Consider the following 17,606-nt stretch of genomic DNA (forward strand, 5'->3'; position numbering starts at 1 on the left):
TTTATACATACAAATGTTCTTTAAGCCATAAGCATTTAGCATGTTTAATTGTATTAAAATTTTGAAACAATTTAATAAATAAAAAAAACATTATAATAAATTGTAATTTATTTAAATTTCGTGTAGTAATAAATATTTTACTAACACTATACCTTCAAAATTTTAATGAACTACTGATTAATTCAGAACATAAATAGAAGTTTATATTTGGTGGATTTTTAAAACGTACAGTAACATAGGTTATTCAAAAATTACCCATGTTAAATCTGAAAAGAAATTCAAACTGAAAATCTTAAAAATTTTTTATCTATGTTTCTATTTATAAATATTTTTAATATAGTCTTTATAAAACGTGGCATAACATAGGTTATAAAAAAATAAACGATTAAAGGCACATCTAAAATTATTCTAACTATTTTTATTACTTTTTTAATTAAAAAAATTTTTTATTATTATTTTTTATCCTATTGAAGATCAATATTTACTATTAGCACTAAAATCTTTCACATTTTAATTTTTAAAATATATTAAAAAAAAATTAAAATCGATTGTTAGCAGTTACAACTATTTTTAATCTGATTCTGTAGCCGAATTTCAGTAAGAATAATTAGTATTCTAAAATGGTACAATTCTTTTTAATATTACCTAGTATTAAGTAAAAATCTATTATATTCCTTAGTTTCTGATAAAAAAAAAATAAATTTTCATTTATAATTTTAAAATCATAATGTAAACAGCATTTATTTCATAATGAAATATGTTCCAGAACCTGTGTAATAAGCTTCTTCCCTATAAAGAGCGTTTTTTTGTTATCATGCAGGTTTTGCGTTCATTTTTATACTTGAAATTTAGAAGGTTTGTCCGCCTTTGTGAGAATCAAACATATGCTTTGGATTAGGAAAATGTGTTATCATGATAACATTTATGCTGCATAATTATTTGATAAGAATTTCAAGTTTCAACCCTTGAACCCAAGGTGCCTCTATAAAATCATTCTACTTTAATATTTCTTCCTGAATTTGCACTCTGAGAATTTTCCAGGTAAATATATTTCTTTTAAAACTAGTGCATAGCATACAAGAATGTATTGATTTACCAATACATTCATACATTAGATTAAAGTTGTACAATAATTTTAAGAGTATAATCGTTTTTATTTCTAATATTAATACATTGATTAAAAATGCTTTTTTATGTGTGCTTTATTACTTTTAGCTATAATAAAATAAGAAAAGGAAACAATTATTTAAAAAAAAATTAATTTTTGTCTCTGATATGTAAAAAAAATGCATAAACATGGACGAACTTTATTTTCTTGTTTAATTTTAATCTGAAGAAGTTTTTGGTTCATTACGCAGTTACTTTTGAAAGACTTAAGTTAAATTAGTAGATATAAAAATACCTTATTACGATACAATTTAACTTCATTTTCTAAGCATTCCATTATCAATTTTAATTGTTTTGGTAATAAAGTTTGAAAACATATTATTGCGATACGAATTTTATACACAAGAAATATTTTTTATTTTATACCTAGATGAAATAACAGCTTTTTATAGGATTTACTTCGATCTGAAATAGTTTTTGTTTTTTTAATTTTATTAGAAAGTTACGTTTGAAGAAACATAATTTTACTAATTAGATATCAAAACATCTAAAATGTTTTATGAATATTTTTTGCATTTATATAGAAATACATTTTAAACATGTGATTAAAAGGATATTTTTATAGGTCTGCAATAATGAAGGTGTTTGTACTTCTCTTCCTCGCTGCATGCGCAGCTGCATCCCCTCTCTTCCAAGAAGGTAAATATAACTTAAGAGAGAATTATTAATTATCAAATTACGTTTAGAATAATGAAAAATTTAAATATTAAGACATTCTGTCATTCGAAATAGATACAAAAATTGATTGATATTTTTTAAAACTGTTGCTGCTATCTTGAAATGCCTCAAGTGTTATTGATTATTGCTGCATTCATTAATGAATCTAATCTAACTTTACCCTACAATTATTACAATGTTAAACACTTTTTTATCAACTGAAAATTTTTATCATTTGTAACACCAGTATTTAATAAGCGAATGTTTGGCAGTTAAATTAATTATTTTTGATTGCTGCATACACAAATTAATATAATCTACCTTTAACCTATACATATTACAATATTAAAAACTTTTTTAATCAACTGAAAAATGCTATCATTTGTAACACAAGTATTTAATGAGCATGTGATTGTCAATCATATTGAAAATTTAATTAAGCTTTAAGTTGCTTAAAGAATAATGTATTTTTTTTACAATTAGTATATAGTATTATTAGTATGTGCATATTTTTACAATTTCTTGAAATATATCTTTCCATATTTTCCGATTGTATTTTTAAACTTAGTAGTCATCATATTATCGTGACCGTTAAAATTTTACGCGGAACATTAAATCAGTTCGAAAAACGTTAACTGTGTAAACTGTGTAAACAATAAACTCTTAAATTTCATGGCTTTCTTAACGACAATCATTCAAAAAAAACGTAGAACTTTATTATTAAATTAGCTAATGATAGGAATAAATGTTCTTGAAACTTATAATAAATGCTTTGGAATACCGAATATATGTTTGCAAATACTGAAAAATTCATAAAAATATAAAACAAATGCATAGAAAATAAGAAAAAAGTTATATATCAAAATGCATAAGTAATATGACGTAAATTCATAAAACACCCCAAATTTATTAATTCAAAATAAATGCTCGAAACACATTAAATAACTACATCTAAGTATGTCATTTCGTATAAAATCCGAATCATTATTTTGAATAGGAAGACCAACATAAAATGAATCCATAACTATGCTATGTTTATTAAAGCGAATTCTTAACAATAAATTTATATCATGCATAGGGACAAATTTTCTCCATGAATCTTTCATAGGTTTTGGAAAATAATTAAATTAACTGACAGTTCTGAACTTTGAGATGAAATTGCTTATTATGTTGGGTCCAACACGATTTGTAATAAAACTATGATGTTTTAAAATTTACTACTGCATATACTAAATTATTTGTATAGACAATTAATGCAAAGGGTGTAAGATTCGGATAACAGTTAATTTTTATTGTTATTATTTAAATTAATCAGTTTTACTGTAAGACAGCAATAATAATAAATTAAATACTAAGAATACTGCAACTTCAAGGTATATCTAAGACAACTTTAATGGAATACAATATATTTGTAGATGAGTTTGCACTGCAAAACGAAAAGGTCTTTGTTGAAGATGCAGAGATTCAACAATTTGAATTCAACCTCAAGGATGTTTTCAGAAAGTTGAAGAAAGAGGTACAATAAAAGCTTTTCTGTTATAAAGATAGATATCACCTAAAAGTTTCTCGAGAATCGAGTTTTATTTTTTTTCCATTTGATTGAAGTTGACTATATATACAGGTAAAAATCTCGAAAACAAAAAATTCTGGACAAAATTACGATATAAAGTAGTAGTTAATATTAACGTCAGCAATTAACGTGACGATAATGTTATGCTACTGATTGTTACTAAAATGAATTTGAAATAATGTTTATAATAAGATTTACAAAATCAAATTTGAATATACTGCGAAAAATTCCTGTTCAAATTACAGTACAAAGTACCGGCTCTTTGGGCGCTTTATCCGTAACATAGCAGTAATTTTTGCAACAATATTTATTTATTTTTAGTGATTCAATGATTTTACGGTAATTATTACTGTAAAAATTACAGCATATCAAATTTTTTGTTCTACAATATGTTCCAGTAAAAATGGATTATACTGTAAAAAAATACCGATACTCTGAGTGCCTATACATTTTATCGCAATTTGATCTAGAATTTTTTATGGTGTAATAATATTGAGCATTAAAACATAAATAGAAAAACTTTAGGACTATTTGCATTCAAAATAAAAGGAAAAATAATAATTTAAGAAGGAATAAAAGTTACATACATTGCCTTGGTATTTAAGCAATTGAATAAACGTTAAGTAAAACTTTTTCATTTTTGGGATTTGAAAGTTTATTACAAGCTATTTTTTGCTTATTTCAGTTTTAATTTTCGGTTCTAAGAACTTCTGAATTACAATAACGTGCTTTCACTACTTTATAATGAATAATCATATTAGGTCTAGTAACTATAGCTTAGGTTCCCAAGATACTAATAAGTTTAACACCCAATCATCTTGAAAACCTTTAAAAATTAAACTATAATAGCAAATCGGAATAAATGTTTGACTAATAATTAATAAAATTGTTGTATTTTAGTCTATCAAGTAACATTAAGTGTAAAAAGAATTAACTAGAAAAACAATTAGGACAGAGAGGGAACAGCTTGTTGTATTGCCGTGAATATAAATAGATTATTTAGAATGAATTTCTGATCTGGGTTCGAATCCCGGGCAAGGCATGGATGTTCTTTCCTTCTCTGTACTATCTGTCCTTACTGTGGGAGTAACGCTGGCTCACCTAATATGGTGCCCGTGAAAGAGTGGCCAACAAATCTACCCTTCAGGTGCCTGTATGACCTAGGTCAAATCCCAGGTGGGCAATAGAAAAAAAAAAGAATGAATTTCTTATAAAAGCACACGCTTTTTTACCTGAACTATACATGTGGAAAAAAAATCTGGTAATGTTATTTCCGGTAAAATGACATTTTTCTGGTTAATAAAACCAAAATATACGGTATTTAAACCATTCATTCGCTAATTTTCCCGTTTATTGCTTACTGGAAATTATGGTTTTCAACATTATAGTTCTTATTACCACACATTTAGTAAGAAATACAAAACGGAAAAGCAAATGTAACCAAATAAAAGGTGTTTATACTAAGCTATCAAGATAAAATTACCGAATTTTATCACATTTGCCATATTTTCTCACACATTACAAAACCGTATTCTATTGATTATTTTATAAAAAGGCCTTTTGGTAAAAATAACCGAACTTTTTGGAGTTGATATGGAGCCAAAAACACTGTAATTTTTTTAATATTGCGGTAGTTCTGACCATATTTTTTTCTCAATGTATGAAACAGTTATATGAGTGCTGGAGTATTTCAATGTTTTCTCTTTTTTGATTCAGCTTTTGAAGGGAATTGACAAAGAGGCTTTGAAGGCCAAGATTGAGAAAATTTTTGGAAAAGGAAGTGAAGTAAGTATTTCGTATTTCCCCCTTTTTTTTTTAAATCGTTTGTCACAATATATTATTACGCATATATGTAAAATTGTAATAAAATTTTTCACTTACACTTTTATAAGTATATCTTGCAGTTAATATTTTTTGCCTTTAAAATACCACCAAAAAGTTTAAAAGATTGTCAGCATTGTGCACAATAATAAACACACATTGACAAAGTATGATTTTCATATACTGAACAGAGTTTTGAAATATTCTATAAGACCAATCATCATCTTCTGGGAATTTGGAATGCCTCAGCTGGTTTATTTTGAAAATTGTGTAATATTGCGAATAAGAATAATTCTAAAAACTTTTAGGTATTACATCAATAGTGATAGACATAAATGTGAAAATATATTTCAATTAGGAGAAAAATCAAATCTATAGAATTTTTATAATAAGTCAAAAAGAATAACTGATTAAGGCGTTAACCATTACTTATAAATTAGCTAGATTTTGTGATGGGTTAAAAACAAGGTACTTAATTAGAATTTAAAACAATACCTGTTTAATCATGCGCTTTTGCAAATTGTTTTACATCACTTGCTTTACGTGGCAGAAATATTGTGGATATTATTCAGCCAAAGTTGGCAATGCTTAACAAATACGCAGGTGCACCAAATGTATTATTGTAATAATTTATAATTATGTTTTACCTTACTCATACTACAATGACTGTTTTTTTTAGACAGAAACTTGCAAGTACCTATACGTTTTTAATTTTTACAGAAAACGGAGTGAGTTCGAAAAAATTCAGCTATTGTAAACATTTTCTAAAGTCAGATAGTATAAAAAAGACACTATTTAAAACGTCAGATTAATTAACGCTGATATTTCTTTACAGTATTTTGTTTTAGAAAGTTTTTTGTATAATATGTAAATGTTGAAATGTGAAATAAATTTCAATTGCAAAATATAAATACATTGGAATTAATATCACAGTTATTTTTTCAGTTTAAATTCAAATTTTCCACATCTTTTCGTCGTGGTTTGATTTCGCACTTGCAAAAAAAGTTTTACGATTTATATTTGTTTGTCTTGATTTTTTATTAAAATTATATTTAGTGAGTCAGGCAGCTAATAAAGTTCTTTATTTTTGTCTTTATTATGAATTTAATTTTAATAATTTGTGCACAAGAAACACAATTAAATTTCTAAAAAGTGCTGTTTAATTCCTCACCATTTATAGNTATTCCTGGCAAAAGATCAAGGATTACTTCAAGGATCTTAAAATTGACCTCCAAGAAAAGTACATGAAGTTCGGAGAATGGGTAAAGAAATTCGCCAAAGAAACTCTCGACAAAGGAAAGGGTAAAATGGACAACATCAAGCAAATCGCCAATGAGGTATTTCAATTTTTAAAAAAATAATAATTTTGATTATGGCCGCTTGTGTTACAATTGCTGTTCTATTCTCTTTATTTTTTGCTATGAAATGCACAAATTAGTTTTTAAAATTAAATAACAATGTTGGAATTTCGTCCGCTGTCAAAGTAAAGTAACTGGAATCTAGCTGTTAACCTTTTCTAATAAAACAAAATTTTTCGATAAAACTCATCGAGTCATAGGCAAAAATTAAAACTAAATATTGTGATTGAACAAATATTCTCGAAGACTGAAGCAACAATTATAAGCTAAATTAGACTTCCATCAAACTAACGTCAACAATGTTTCCGACATGCAATTTGCACAACAAAGAAACTAAAATGTAAACTAAGAGTAAGTTATTTAGGAAACACAGGATTTTTTATTTGTGTATTGTCAAGGGCATATAACTGTCTTATAGTTGATTGCTAAGTTCGTGTCTAATTTTGAACTCTAATTGTCTCCTGGGTTATTTATCCATATAAGGTTGTTCTCTTCCTTTAAATCTAGGTTTAAGAAATTAGTTCAGATCGTTATTTTCAAAATGCGAAGAAGCAAAATGTATTACATAACTTTTTCCCAAGGATTATAATCTCAGCACAAATTTACTCTTGTATATGTTTAGAGTAAACTCCAATCTTGTTTGCACTATTTTTTTCTAAGCAGGAAAAATTTTTAACACAAGTTTTTAAATTCAAAACTAATTGAATAAATTAGTTTATTTGTTGTCGTAGCTAATATAAAACTCAGGCTTTTTGCAATTGTAGATGTTTTTATTAGCAAACCGCCAGATAGAGTGACGAGGACGGTTTGCAAAAGCTGGATTTTTCAAGTAGCTTATGAAATTTCATTATATAACTGTCGTTAAACAGCCGACCTGATTCTGAGATTACAACTATCAATATTTAACTCTATAGCCTAGTAATTTTGAATCCAACCCAGAAGACAAGGGAACTCTTGTTTCGGGCATTTTGACAAAAATAGCAATTTTTATTTTCTGATTTAAATTGATTGCATTTTTCAAATTTCAGTTTCTTAAGCACACCAAGGACGTCAGCAAAGAAGTTGCTGTTGAAGCTTTGGAGTTTTTGAGACCCTACAAAGAGGATTTGGGCAGCTTGTACGATCAAGTTAAGGAGACAGTCAAGGATATCCTCAAGAGAAAAGATTAATTGCAACAGCTTGCTGTACTTAGTAGAATTTTAGAAATAAATATATATATATATATATACGTATTTTTTTTTCAAAATTCATTTATTGTTAATCATTTCGAAATTTTAATATTCGAAATTTTTCAAGTTCCTGTAGATTTTAGTCAGGTGAAATACGATTTTATGATATAGAAAAATTAAGATATAAAGCATTGTTAAGTTAGAGTGTTATCTGATTTTTTTCTATTTATAGCTGCTTAATGAGTCGTATCTATTAAGTTAGTTGCAAATTTTAACTCAATTTTCTCAAGGTTAATGCACTTTTTTTGCAAATAAAGCACTTAAATACTTAAATTGGTCCAGATCCAAGCTTCGCTTTCTTTTTTTCAGAATACAGAAAGTTGTTAATGCTTGTGAAAAAGTTTAATGATAAAAGTTTCTGTAACTAATTAAAAAAAATTTCAAAGCTAGTTTTAAGAAACCATTTGTATTAAAGTTTGTACAGATGAATTTATAGTGAATTAAACTATTCTCTTTGTTTAAAATGGTATTGTTTTGGATTAGCTTTGTTTATTAACTATTTTAAGTGTATCCGGAATATTTTTTTAAAAATTTTACTAAATATCTTTGTATTTAATTTGCTGCACCAATTATTAAAGTTAATTAAAGTGTTCACTTATTCATTATAAGATTTTAAAAAAAAAACTTCAATATTCACTTATTTTTACTATATTTTAAACAGCAAATTTAAAAAAAAAAGAAAAAAAATCGAAAAAAACCCCCATTAAATTGCATAGTTTTCCATTTTTTTTTCTTTTAAAAAGCATAAAAATAATTATAATGGTTTTCCATAATTACGATCTTTAACATATATTTTTAAAATCTATATCGAAAATTAAATCACCGTTGAATACACACTAAGGCAAATCAATTAAACATTAATTAAAAAAAATGACGCCCCGTGGCTGATTGGTAGCGCTTTGCAGTCTCGAGCCACAAGTCCTGGGTTCGATCCTCCGGTCGGGCAAGGTTGACTCAAACTTTCATCCTTTTAGTGGATCTATAAAATCAGTATACTTAGGGACTAAGCACTGGGGGTTCCGCGTTCGGACTGACCACTCAACCGGAGTATCTGCTTTTGCAACCCAGAGCCCCAGGTCAAGAAAACTGAGGTGGGCACAATAGGCCTTGTCCATCTTTAAGCTATTGCGGCACCGAGTTAAATGTTAATTAATTTAAAAAATAAAGAAAGGGAGAAACAAAGTAATCGAAATCTAAGAAAGTCCTGCTATCAAAATTTGTTTAGTTTCCTAAGGAAACAGAGAGTTAGCAAAAAGTGATTTAAAAAAAAAAATTATCACTTTTCACTGGCCAAAATCTTATTCCTCCTTTCTTCCAATTTTATGAAAAAGCAGTTAAGGTGTTTAATCCATACAGATTTCAAGTTTGACAGAGTTATCTTTTATAATGTTTTGTTGTATAGATTTTGAGAAAAAAAGACAGGAAAAAATTTTAATAGTTGAAGTTCAGTAAGGAGGCAGGGACTATTCCTAACCGTTAAGTGAGATGAAACTTGAATTTTTCAACGGCGTAAAAAAATTAAGAGTAAACAAAATTAAGAGTAATTAAGAGTAAGATTTTTAAATAATAAAATAGAACTCGAAAGTGTGCGTTGTGAAAGCAGTTATTTAAGGTTTTCTCTAAATAGTATAAAGTATCAGAGGCAAAAAGGAATGTGACAAAAATAACAAGAATGGTACGCTTTTGTGAGACAATGATGTTCCAAGCAATAATAATCAAATATATAATTACAAAAGTGAACACTATCATCAGCCATAATTATCAACTGCGATAAATACCTAACGTGAAAGAGTATCAAGAGTGTTATCGATAACATTAAGTTTTAGGTACAATACTTTCCAATGCAAAAAAATCCGGTTCAAGATAAAAGTACCGACACTCGGGTGCTGGTACTTTTTTCCGTAAAATATATTTTTACCGAAACATGTTACGAAACAAAAAATTTAATATACCATAATTTTTGCAGTATTAATTACCGTAATAATCACTAAATTACTTTTACAAAATAAATATTATTGTAAAAATTACGGTAAAATACTTCACAGAAAAAATTAATTTTTGGATGATGCACCCAAAGTGCCAATTGTTTATACCGTAATTTGACCAGGAATGTTTTACAGTGTACATAACGATAACGATCATTTACAATTACATCGACAACAATAATTGTCGATAACGATAAAAATAAAACATAATATAATATCGTGAGATTAACATCATAAACGATGTTAAAATAACCATTGATAAATCTATTACAGGTTTAGAAAATATTGTTCAATGTATAAACACATATTTTGAAGTATCAACATTTCCTTATAATGTAACGGGATTAAAATTCTGAAATCCTCCAGGGCTTGTTTGTTATTGATAAAAATATAGTATAATTTATTCCATTAGATGAAAGTCATAAGTTATTTTCAGAACATAAAAATATTTTCTTGTAAGAAATATTTTTATTATTAATGCGATAATAAAAATTCTTTGAAAGGGCTCGTAATTTTTTCATTCCTACCATGCTTTCCATTATTTAACTTTAGAAAAACTCAGAAAATAAACTACATTAATTGATTTATTTATAATACTCCATATATTCTGTTATTATACAAAAATAATGAAATTATGTTTTTAGGAAATTACGAACGGTTCTATTTTTAATGCTTTAAATAGCTTTTTGATTAAAGAAAATAACACATAAAAAATTGTTATAACAATTAAAAAATATGTACAATAAACTCAAAGTTTTTCAAACATGTTCTTTTTAGTTAAAAGTGTAGCTAAATTAAGAAAATATAATAACTATACTTAGTTCTATGATTACTAGTATTTGTTTTAGAAATTTATTTTCTATATATATTAAATTTTGGGCCATGAAATTTTTTCCCCATTTAAATTTTTAATTTTAAAAGGATGAAATTTAAGGCAAATCGAAAATGTACAAATGCTGACAATTTTTTAATGTTTAAAACAATCTTTTTTAAAAAAATAATGCAAAACTATCGCTATTACAATACAAAATAATTTGTTATAAATTTTAAAGATTATATTTATGTTATTTTAAAATTGAAAGGAGTTATCTAAAATAAGAAAACATGCTCACTACACTTAGTTTTACAATCATCAGAAATAATTTTAAAACTAATCGCTCAATTATTCAATTTTATGGCCTGCAATATTNCTACATTAATTACAATATTAAACATTTTTTTAATCAACTGAAAAATGTTATCATTTGTAACACAAGTATTTAATGCGCATGTGATTGTCAATCATATTGAAAATTTAATTAAACTTTAAGTTGTTTAAAAAATAATGTATTTTTTTTTACAATTAGTATATAGTATTATTAGTATGTGCATATTTTTACAATTTCTTGAAATATTTCTTTCCATATTTTCCGATTGTATTTTTAAACTTAGTAGTCATTATATTATAGTGACCGTTAAAATTTTACCCGGAACATTAAATCAGTTCGAGAAATGCAAACCGTGTAAACAATAAACATTTAAATTTCATGGTTTTCTTAACGACAATCATTTAAAAAAACGCCGAATTTTATTATTAAATTAGTTAATGATAAGAATAAAAGTACTTGAAACTTATGATAAATGCTTCGAAATACCGATTAAATGTTTACAAATACCGAAAGAATTCATAAAAATATGAAACAATGCATGAAAATAAAGAAAACAATTAAAATATACCAAAAATGCATATGTAAGATGAAGTAAATTCATAAAACACTCCAAATTCATTAATTTAGAATACATGTTCGAAACACATTAAATATATGCAATTTCGTATAAAATTCGAATCATTATTTTGAATAGAAAGACCTACATAAAAGGAATCCATAACCATGAATCCATTTGAATCCATAACTATGCTATGTTTATTAAAGCGAATTCTTAACAATAAATTTATATCATGCATAGTGTCAAATTTTCTCTATGAATCTTTCATAGGCTTTGGAAAATAATTAAATTAACTGACAGTTCTGAACTTTGAGATAAAATTGTTTATTTTTTTTTGGTAAAACCTGATTTTTAACAAAACTATGATGCTTTAAAATTTACTACTACAAATATTAAATTATGTGTATAGACAATTAATGCAAATGGTTTAAGATTCGGATAACATTAAATTTTTATGGTTATTATTTTAATTATTCTGTTTTACTGTAAGACTGTGATAATAATAATAAATAAAATACTAAGAATACTGCAACTTCAAGGTATATCTAGGACAACTTTAATGGAATACAATATATTTGCAGATGAGTTTGCACTGCAAGACGAAAAGATCTTTGTTGAAGAAGCAGAGATCCAACAACTTGAATTCAACCTCAAGGATCTTTTCAGAAAGCTGAAGAAAGAGGTACAATAAAACATTTTCAGTTATAAAAATAGATATCCCCTAAAAGTTTTTCGAGAATCGAGTTTTTTTCCATTTGATTGAAGTTGACCATATATATAGGTAAAAATATCGAAAACAAAAAATTCCGGACAAAATTAAGATATAAAGTAGTAGTTAATATTAACGTCAGCAATTAACGTGACGATAATGTTATACTGCTGATTGTTGCTAAAAATGAATTTGAAATATAGTTTATAATAAGATTTAAAAAATCAAATTTGAATATACTGCGAAAAATTCCAGATCAAATTACGGTATAAAGTACCTGCTCTTTAGGCTCATCATCAGTAAAATAGCAGTAATTTTTACAGCAGTATTTATTTAATTTTAGTGATTCAGTGATTTTACGGTAATTATTACTGTAAAAATTACAGCGTATCAGATTTTTTGTTCTCCAGTTGCATGCTCCAGTAAAAATGGATTATATTGTAAAAAACATACCGACATTCTGAGTGCCTATATATTTTATCGTAATTTGATCTAGAATTTTTTACGGTGCAATAATATTGAGCATTAGAACATTAATAGAAAAACTTTAAGACTATTTACATTCAAAAGAAAAGAAAAAATAAAAACTTAAAAAAAGAATAAAATTACATATTGGTACTTAAGCAATTGAATAAACGTTAAGTTGTGCTTTAAAAGTTTATCACAAGTTATTTTTTGCTTATTTCAGCTTACGTGATTTTCAGTTCTAAGAACTTCTGAATTACAATACTGTGCTTTCATTGCTTATAATGGACAATCATATTAGGTATAGCAACTATAGCTTAGGTACCCAAGATACTTATAAGTTTAACACCCAATCATCTCGAAAACCTATAAAAAGTAAAAAGTAAACTATAATAGTAAATCGGAATAAATGTAAAATTTTAATAATGATTTATGTTTGACTAATAATTAATAAAATTGTTGTATTTAAGTATAACAAACAACATTAAGTGTAGAGATAAAATGAATTAACTAGAAAAACAATTAGAACAGAGAGGGAACAGCTTGTTGTACCCTTTGCTTTGCCGTGAGTATAAATAGATTATTTAGAATGGATTTCTTATAAAAGCACGCGTTTTTTTACCTAAACTGTACATGTAGAAAAAAAAATCTGGTAATGTTATTTCCCGTAAAATAAAATTTTTCTGGCTAATAAAACTAAAATATACGGTATTTAAACCATTCATTCGCTAATTTCCCCGCTTATATTGTAATTTCTTACTGGAAATTATGGTTTTCAACATAGTTCTTATTACCACACATTTAGTAAAAAATACAAAACAGAAAAGCAAATGTAACCAAATAAAAGGTTTTTATACTATGCTCTAAGTTATCAAGATACAATTACCAAGGTAGAATTTAATTAGAATTAGATAAATTGAGCAAATTTGCATTATATTTTCTCACACATTATAAAACCGTTTTTTATTGATAATTTTACCAAAGTCATTACAAAGGCCCTTAGGTAAAAATAACCGAGCTTTTTAGAGTTCATATAGAGCCAAAAACATGGTAAATTTTATAATATTTTGGTAATTTTTACCATACTTTTTTCTCAGTGTATGAAGCAGTTATATGAGTGACAGAGTATTTCAATGTTTTCTCTTTTTTGATTCAGCTTTTGAAGGGAATTGACAAAGAGGCTTTGAAGGCCAAGATTGAGAAAATTTTTGGAAAAGGAAGTGAAGTAAGTATTTCGTATTTTCCCCCTTATTTTAAATCGTTTGTCACTATATATTATTATGCATATATGTAAAATTGTAATAAAATTTTACACTTACACTTTTGTAAAAATATCTTGCAGTTAATAATTTTTGTCTCTTAAATACCGCCAAAAAGTTTAAAGAATTATCAGCATTGTGCACAATATTTTAAACACACATTGACAAAGTATGATTTTCATATACTGAACAGAGTTTTGCAATATTCTATAAGCACAATCATCATCTTTTTGGAATTTGGAATGCCACAGCTGGTTTATTTTGAAAATTGTGTAATATTGCGCTTAAGAATAATTCTAAAAATTTTTAGGTATTACATCAATAGTGATAGACACAAATGTGAAAATATATTTTAATTAGGAGAAAAATCAAATCTATGGAATTTTTATAATAAACCAAAAAGAATAACTAATTAGGGAGCTAACAATTATTTATAAATTTGCTAGATTTTGTGATGCGTTAAAAACGGTACTTAATTAGAATTTAAAACAATACATGTTTAATCATGCGCTTTTGCAATTATATCATTTACTTTATGTGGCAGAAATATTGTGGATATTATTCAGCCAAAGTTAGCAACGCTTAACAAATATGTAGGTGCACCAAATGTATTATTGTAATAATTTATAATTATGTTTTACCCCACTCATACTACAATGACTGCTTTTAGTTAGAAACTAACAAGTATATACGTTTTTCATTTTTAAAGCTATCCAGCTATTGTAAACATTTTTAGCCATAACATGTTCTAAAGTCAGATTGTATAAGAAAAGACATTATTTTAAACGTTAGATTATTAAACGCTCTTATGTTTTCGCTGTATTTTATTTTAGAAAAAAAATGCTGCATAATATATAATTAAATGTTGAAATATGAAATAAATTTCAATTGCAAAATGTAAACACATTGGAATTAATATCGCAGTTATTTTTCTAGTTTAAATTCAAATTTTGCATATCTTTACGTCGTAGTTTGATTTCACACTTACAAAAAAAAGATTTATATTTTTTTTGTCTTGATTTTTTATTAAAAATATATTTAGTGATTCAGACATCAAATAAAGTTCTTTATTTTTATCTTTCTTACGAATGTAATTTTAATAATCTGCGCAAAAAAACGCAATTAAACTTCTAAAAAGTGCTGTCTAATTCCTCACCATTTATAGGGGATTAGTTACAACAAAAATTTAAAGTTTCAAATTCAAAATCTAGTTTAGTTATATTTAGCGCTTTTTAAAAGTTATTGAAATATTTAATTGCTATATTTCTAGACAGAACATGCAGGGAAGAATCACAAAACGGCGAGAGAGGGTAATCGAAGTGAGACCAAATAAACTGGTCACGGACGAAAGCTGATTAAGAATAAATAATATTATGATTACAAAAAATAAACGACGTTGTTATTTAATTCAAAAAAATTATTTATCTGCATAGAGTAAAGTTTAAAATAATGTAATAATGTTTATTAATGTAATAATTTGCTGTCATTTTTGTAGATGACCAATGCTTTGGAAGAGCTCATTAACAAAAAAGGAGCAGAATACAAACAGAAATTGTTGGACTTGATTGACCGATTCTTGGGAAAAGAAGAGCAATTTGCTGAGCAACACTCCCTCGGAGAGTACTGGCAAAAGATCAAGGATTACTTCAAGGATCTTAAAATTGACCTCCAAGAAAAGTACCTGAAGTTCGGAGAATGGGTAAAGAAATTCGCCAAAGAAACTCTTGACAAAGGAAAGGGCAAAATGGACAACATCAAGCAAATCGCCAATGAAGTATTTCAATTTTTTTAAAATAATAATTTTGATTATGGCCGCTTGTATTACAATTGCTGTTCTATTCTCTTTATTTTTTGCTATGAAATGTACAAATTAGTTTTTAAAATTAAATAGCAATATTGGAATTTCGTCCGCTGTCAAAGTAAAGTGACTGGAATCTGACTGTTAACCTTTTCTAATAAAACAAATTTCTCGATAAAACTTATCAAGTCATTGGCAAAAATTAAAACTATATATTGTGATTGAACAAATACTCTCAAAAACTGAAGCAACAATTATAAGTTAAATTAAACTTCCATCAAACTAACATAATTCTAAATAGCGTCAACAATGTTGCCATCATGCAATTCACACGAAAAAGAAACTAAAATGCATATAAACTAGGCATAAGTTCTTTTAGGAAACACAGGATTTTTTAATTGCGTATAATCAAGGGCATATAACTGTCTTATAGTTGAATGCTAAGTCCGTGGTTAATTTCAGACTCTAGTTGTCTTCTGGGTTATTCATCCTTAAAGGGTTGTTCTCTTTCTTTAAATATAGGTTTAAGAAATTAGTTCAGATCGTTATTTTCAAAATAGGAAAAAGCAAAACGTGTTGCATAACTTTTCCTCAAGGATTATAACCTCAGCACAAAATTCCTCTTCTTAGAAGTTTAGAATATACTTCAATCTTGTTCGTATTATTTTCTTCTAAGCAGGAAAAAGATCTTTTTTAAAACAAGTTTTGAAATTCAAAACTAATTGAATAAATTAGTTTATTTGTTGTCGTAAGCTAATATAAAACTCAGGCTTTTTGCACTTGTAGATGTTTTTTTTTGCAAAGCGCCAGATAGAGTGACGAAGACGGTTTGCAAAAGCTGGATATTTCAATTAGCTTATAAAATTTCATTATATAACTGGCGTTAAACAACCGACCTAATTCTGAGTTTACAACTATCAATATTCAACTCCATAGCCTTGTAATTTTGAAAACCCAGAAGACAAGTGATCTCTTGTATCAGGCATTTTGACAAAAATAGCAAATTTTATTTGCTGATTTAAATTGATTGCATCTTTTTTTAATTTCAGTTCCTTAAGCACACCAAGGACGTCAGCAAAGAAGTTGCTGTTGAAGCTTTGGAGTTCTTGAGACCCTACAAGGAGGATTTGGGCAGCTTGTACGATCAAGTTAAGGAGACAGTCAAGGATATCCTCAAGAGAAAAGATTAATTGCAACAGCATGCTGTACTTAGTAGAATTTTAGAAATAAATTTTCTTTTCTTTTTTTCTTCAAAATTCATTTATTGTTAATCATTTCAAAATTTAAATATTAGAAATTAGTTTTCAAGTTCTTGTAGTTTTTAGTCAGGTAGAATACGATTTTATGATCTAGAAAAATTGAGATATAAAGCATTGTTAAGTTAGAGTGTTATCTGATTTTTTTTCTATTTATAGCTGCTTTATAATTCGAATCTATCAATTAAGTTGCAAATTTAAACTCAATTTTCTCGAGGCTAATGCACTTTTTTGCAAATAAAGCATTTAAATGCCTAAATTGTTCCAAACCCAAGCTTCGCTCTCTTTTTTTCAGAATAAAGAAAGTTGTCAATGCTTGTGAAAAAGTTTAATGCTAAAAGTTTCTGTAACTAATTAAAAAAAATTCTCAAAGCTAGTTTTAAGAAACCATTTGTATGAAAGTTTGTACAGGCAAATTTATGGTGTATTAAACTATTTCTTTGTTTAAAATGGCATTGTTTTGAATTAGCTTTGTTTACTAACTATTTTAAGTGCATCCGGAAAATATTTTTAAAACTTTTACTAAATATCTTTGTATTTGATCTGCTGCACCAATTATTAAAGTTAATAAAAGTGCTCACTTATTCATTATAGGAATTTCTTTTTTAAAAAAAATTTCAATATT

General features: G+C 26.6%; 1 protein-coding gene across 1 annotated transcript; it reads left to right on the forward strand.

Moving 5' to 3' along the window:
• Nucleotides 1-1,732: 1,732 nt before the first annotated feature.
• On the forward strand, nucleotides 1,733-16,985 carry LOC139424842 (uncharacterized protein PF3D7_1120000-like; the record flags this gene model as incomplete). The annotated part of the gene is given in 5 exon segments (XM_071184706.1): nucleotides 1,733-1,806; nucleotides 12,076-12,176; nucleotides 13,825-13,893; nucleotides 15,423-15,701; nucleotides 16,775-16,985. Coding segments are annotated over 5 exon segments (654 nt in total). The 3' UTR covers nucleotides 16,916-16,985.
• Nucleotides 16,986-17,606: the final 621 nt, after the last annotated feature.

This window comes from Parasteatoda tepidariorum, chromosome 8 (assembly GCF_043381705.1).
Source record: "Parasteatoda tepidariorum isolate YZ-2023 chromosome 8, CAS_Ptep_4.0, whole genome shotgun sequence".
In the NCBI taxonomy this organism is placed as follows: domain Eukaryota; kingdom Metazoa; phylum Arthropoda; class Arachnida; order Araneae; family Theridiidae; genus Parasteatoda; species Parasteatoda tepidariorum.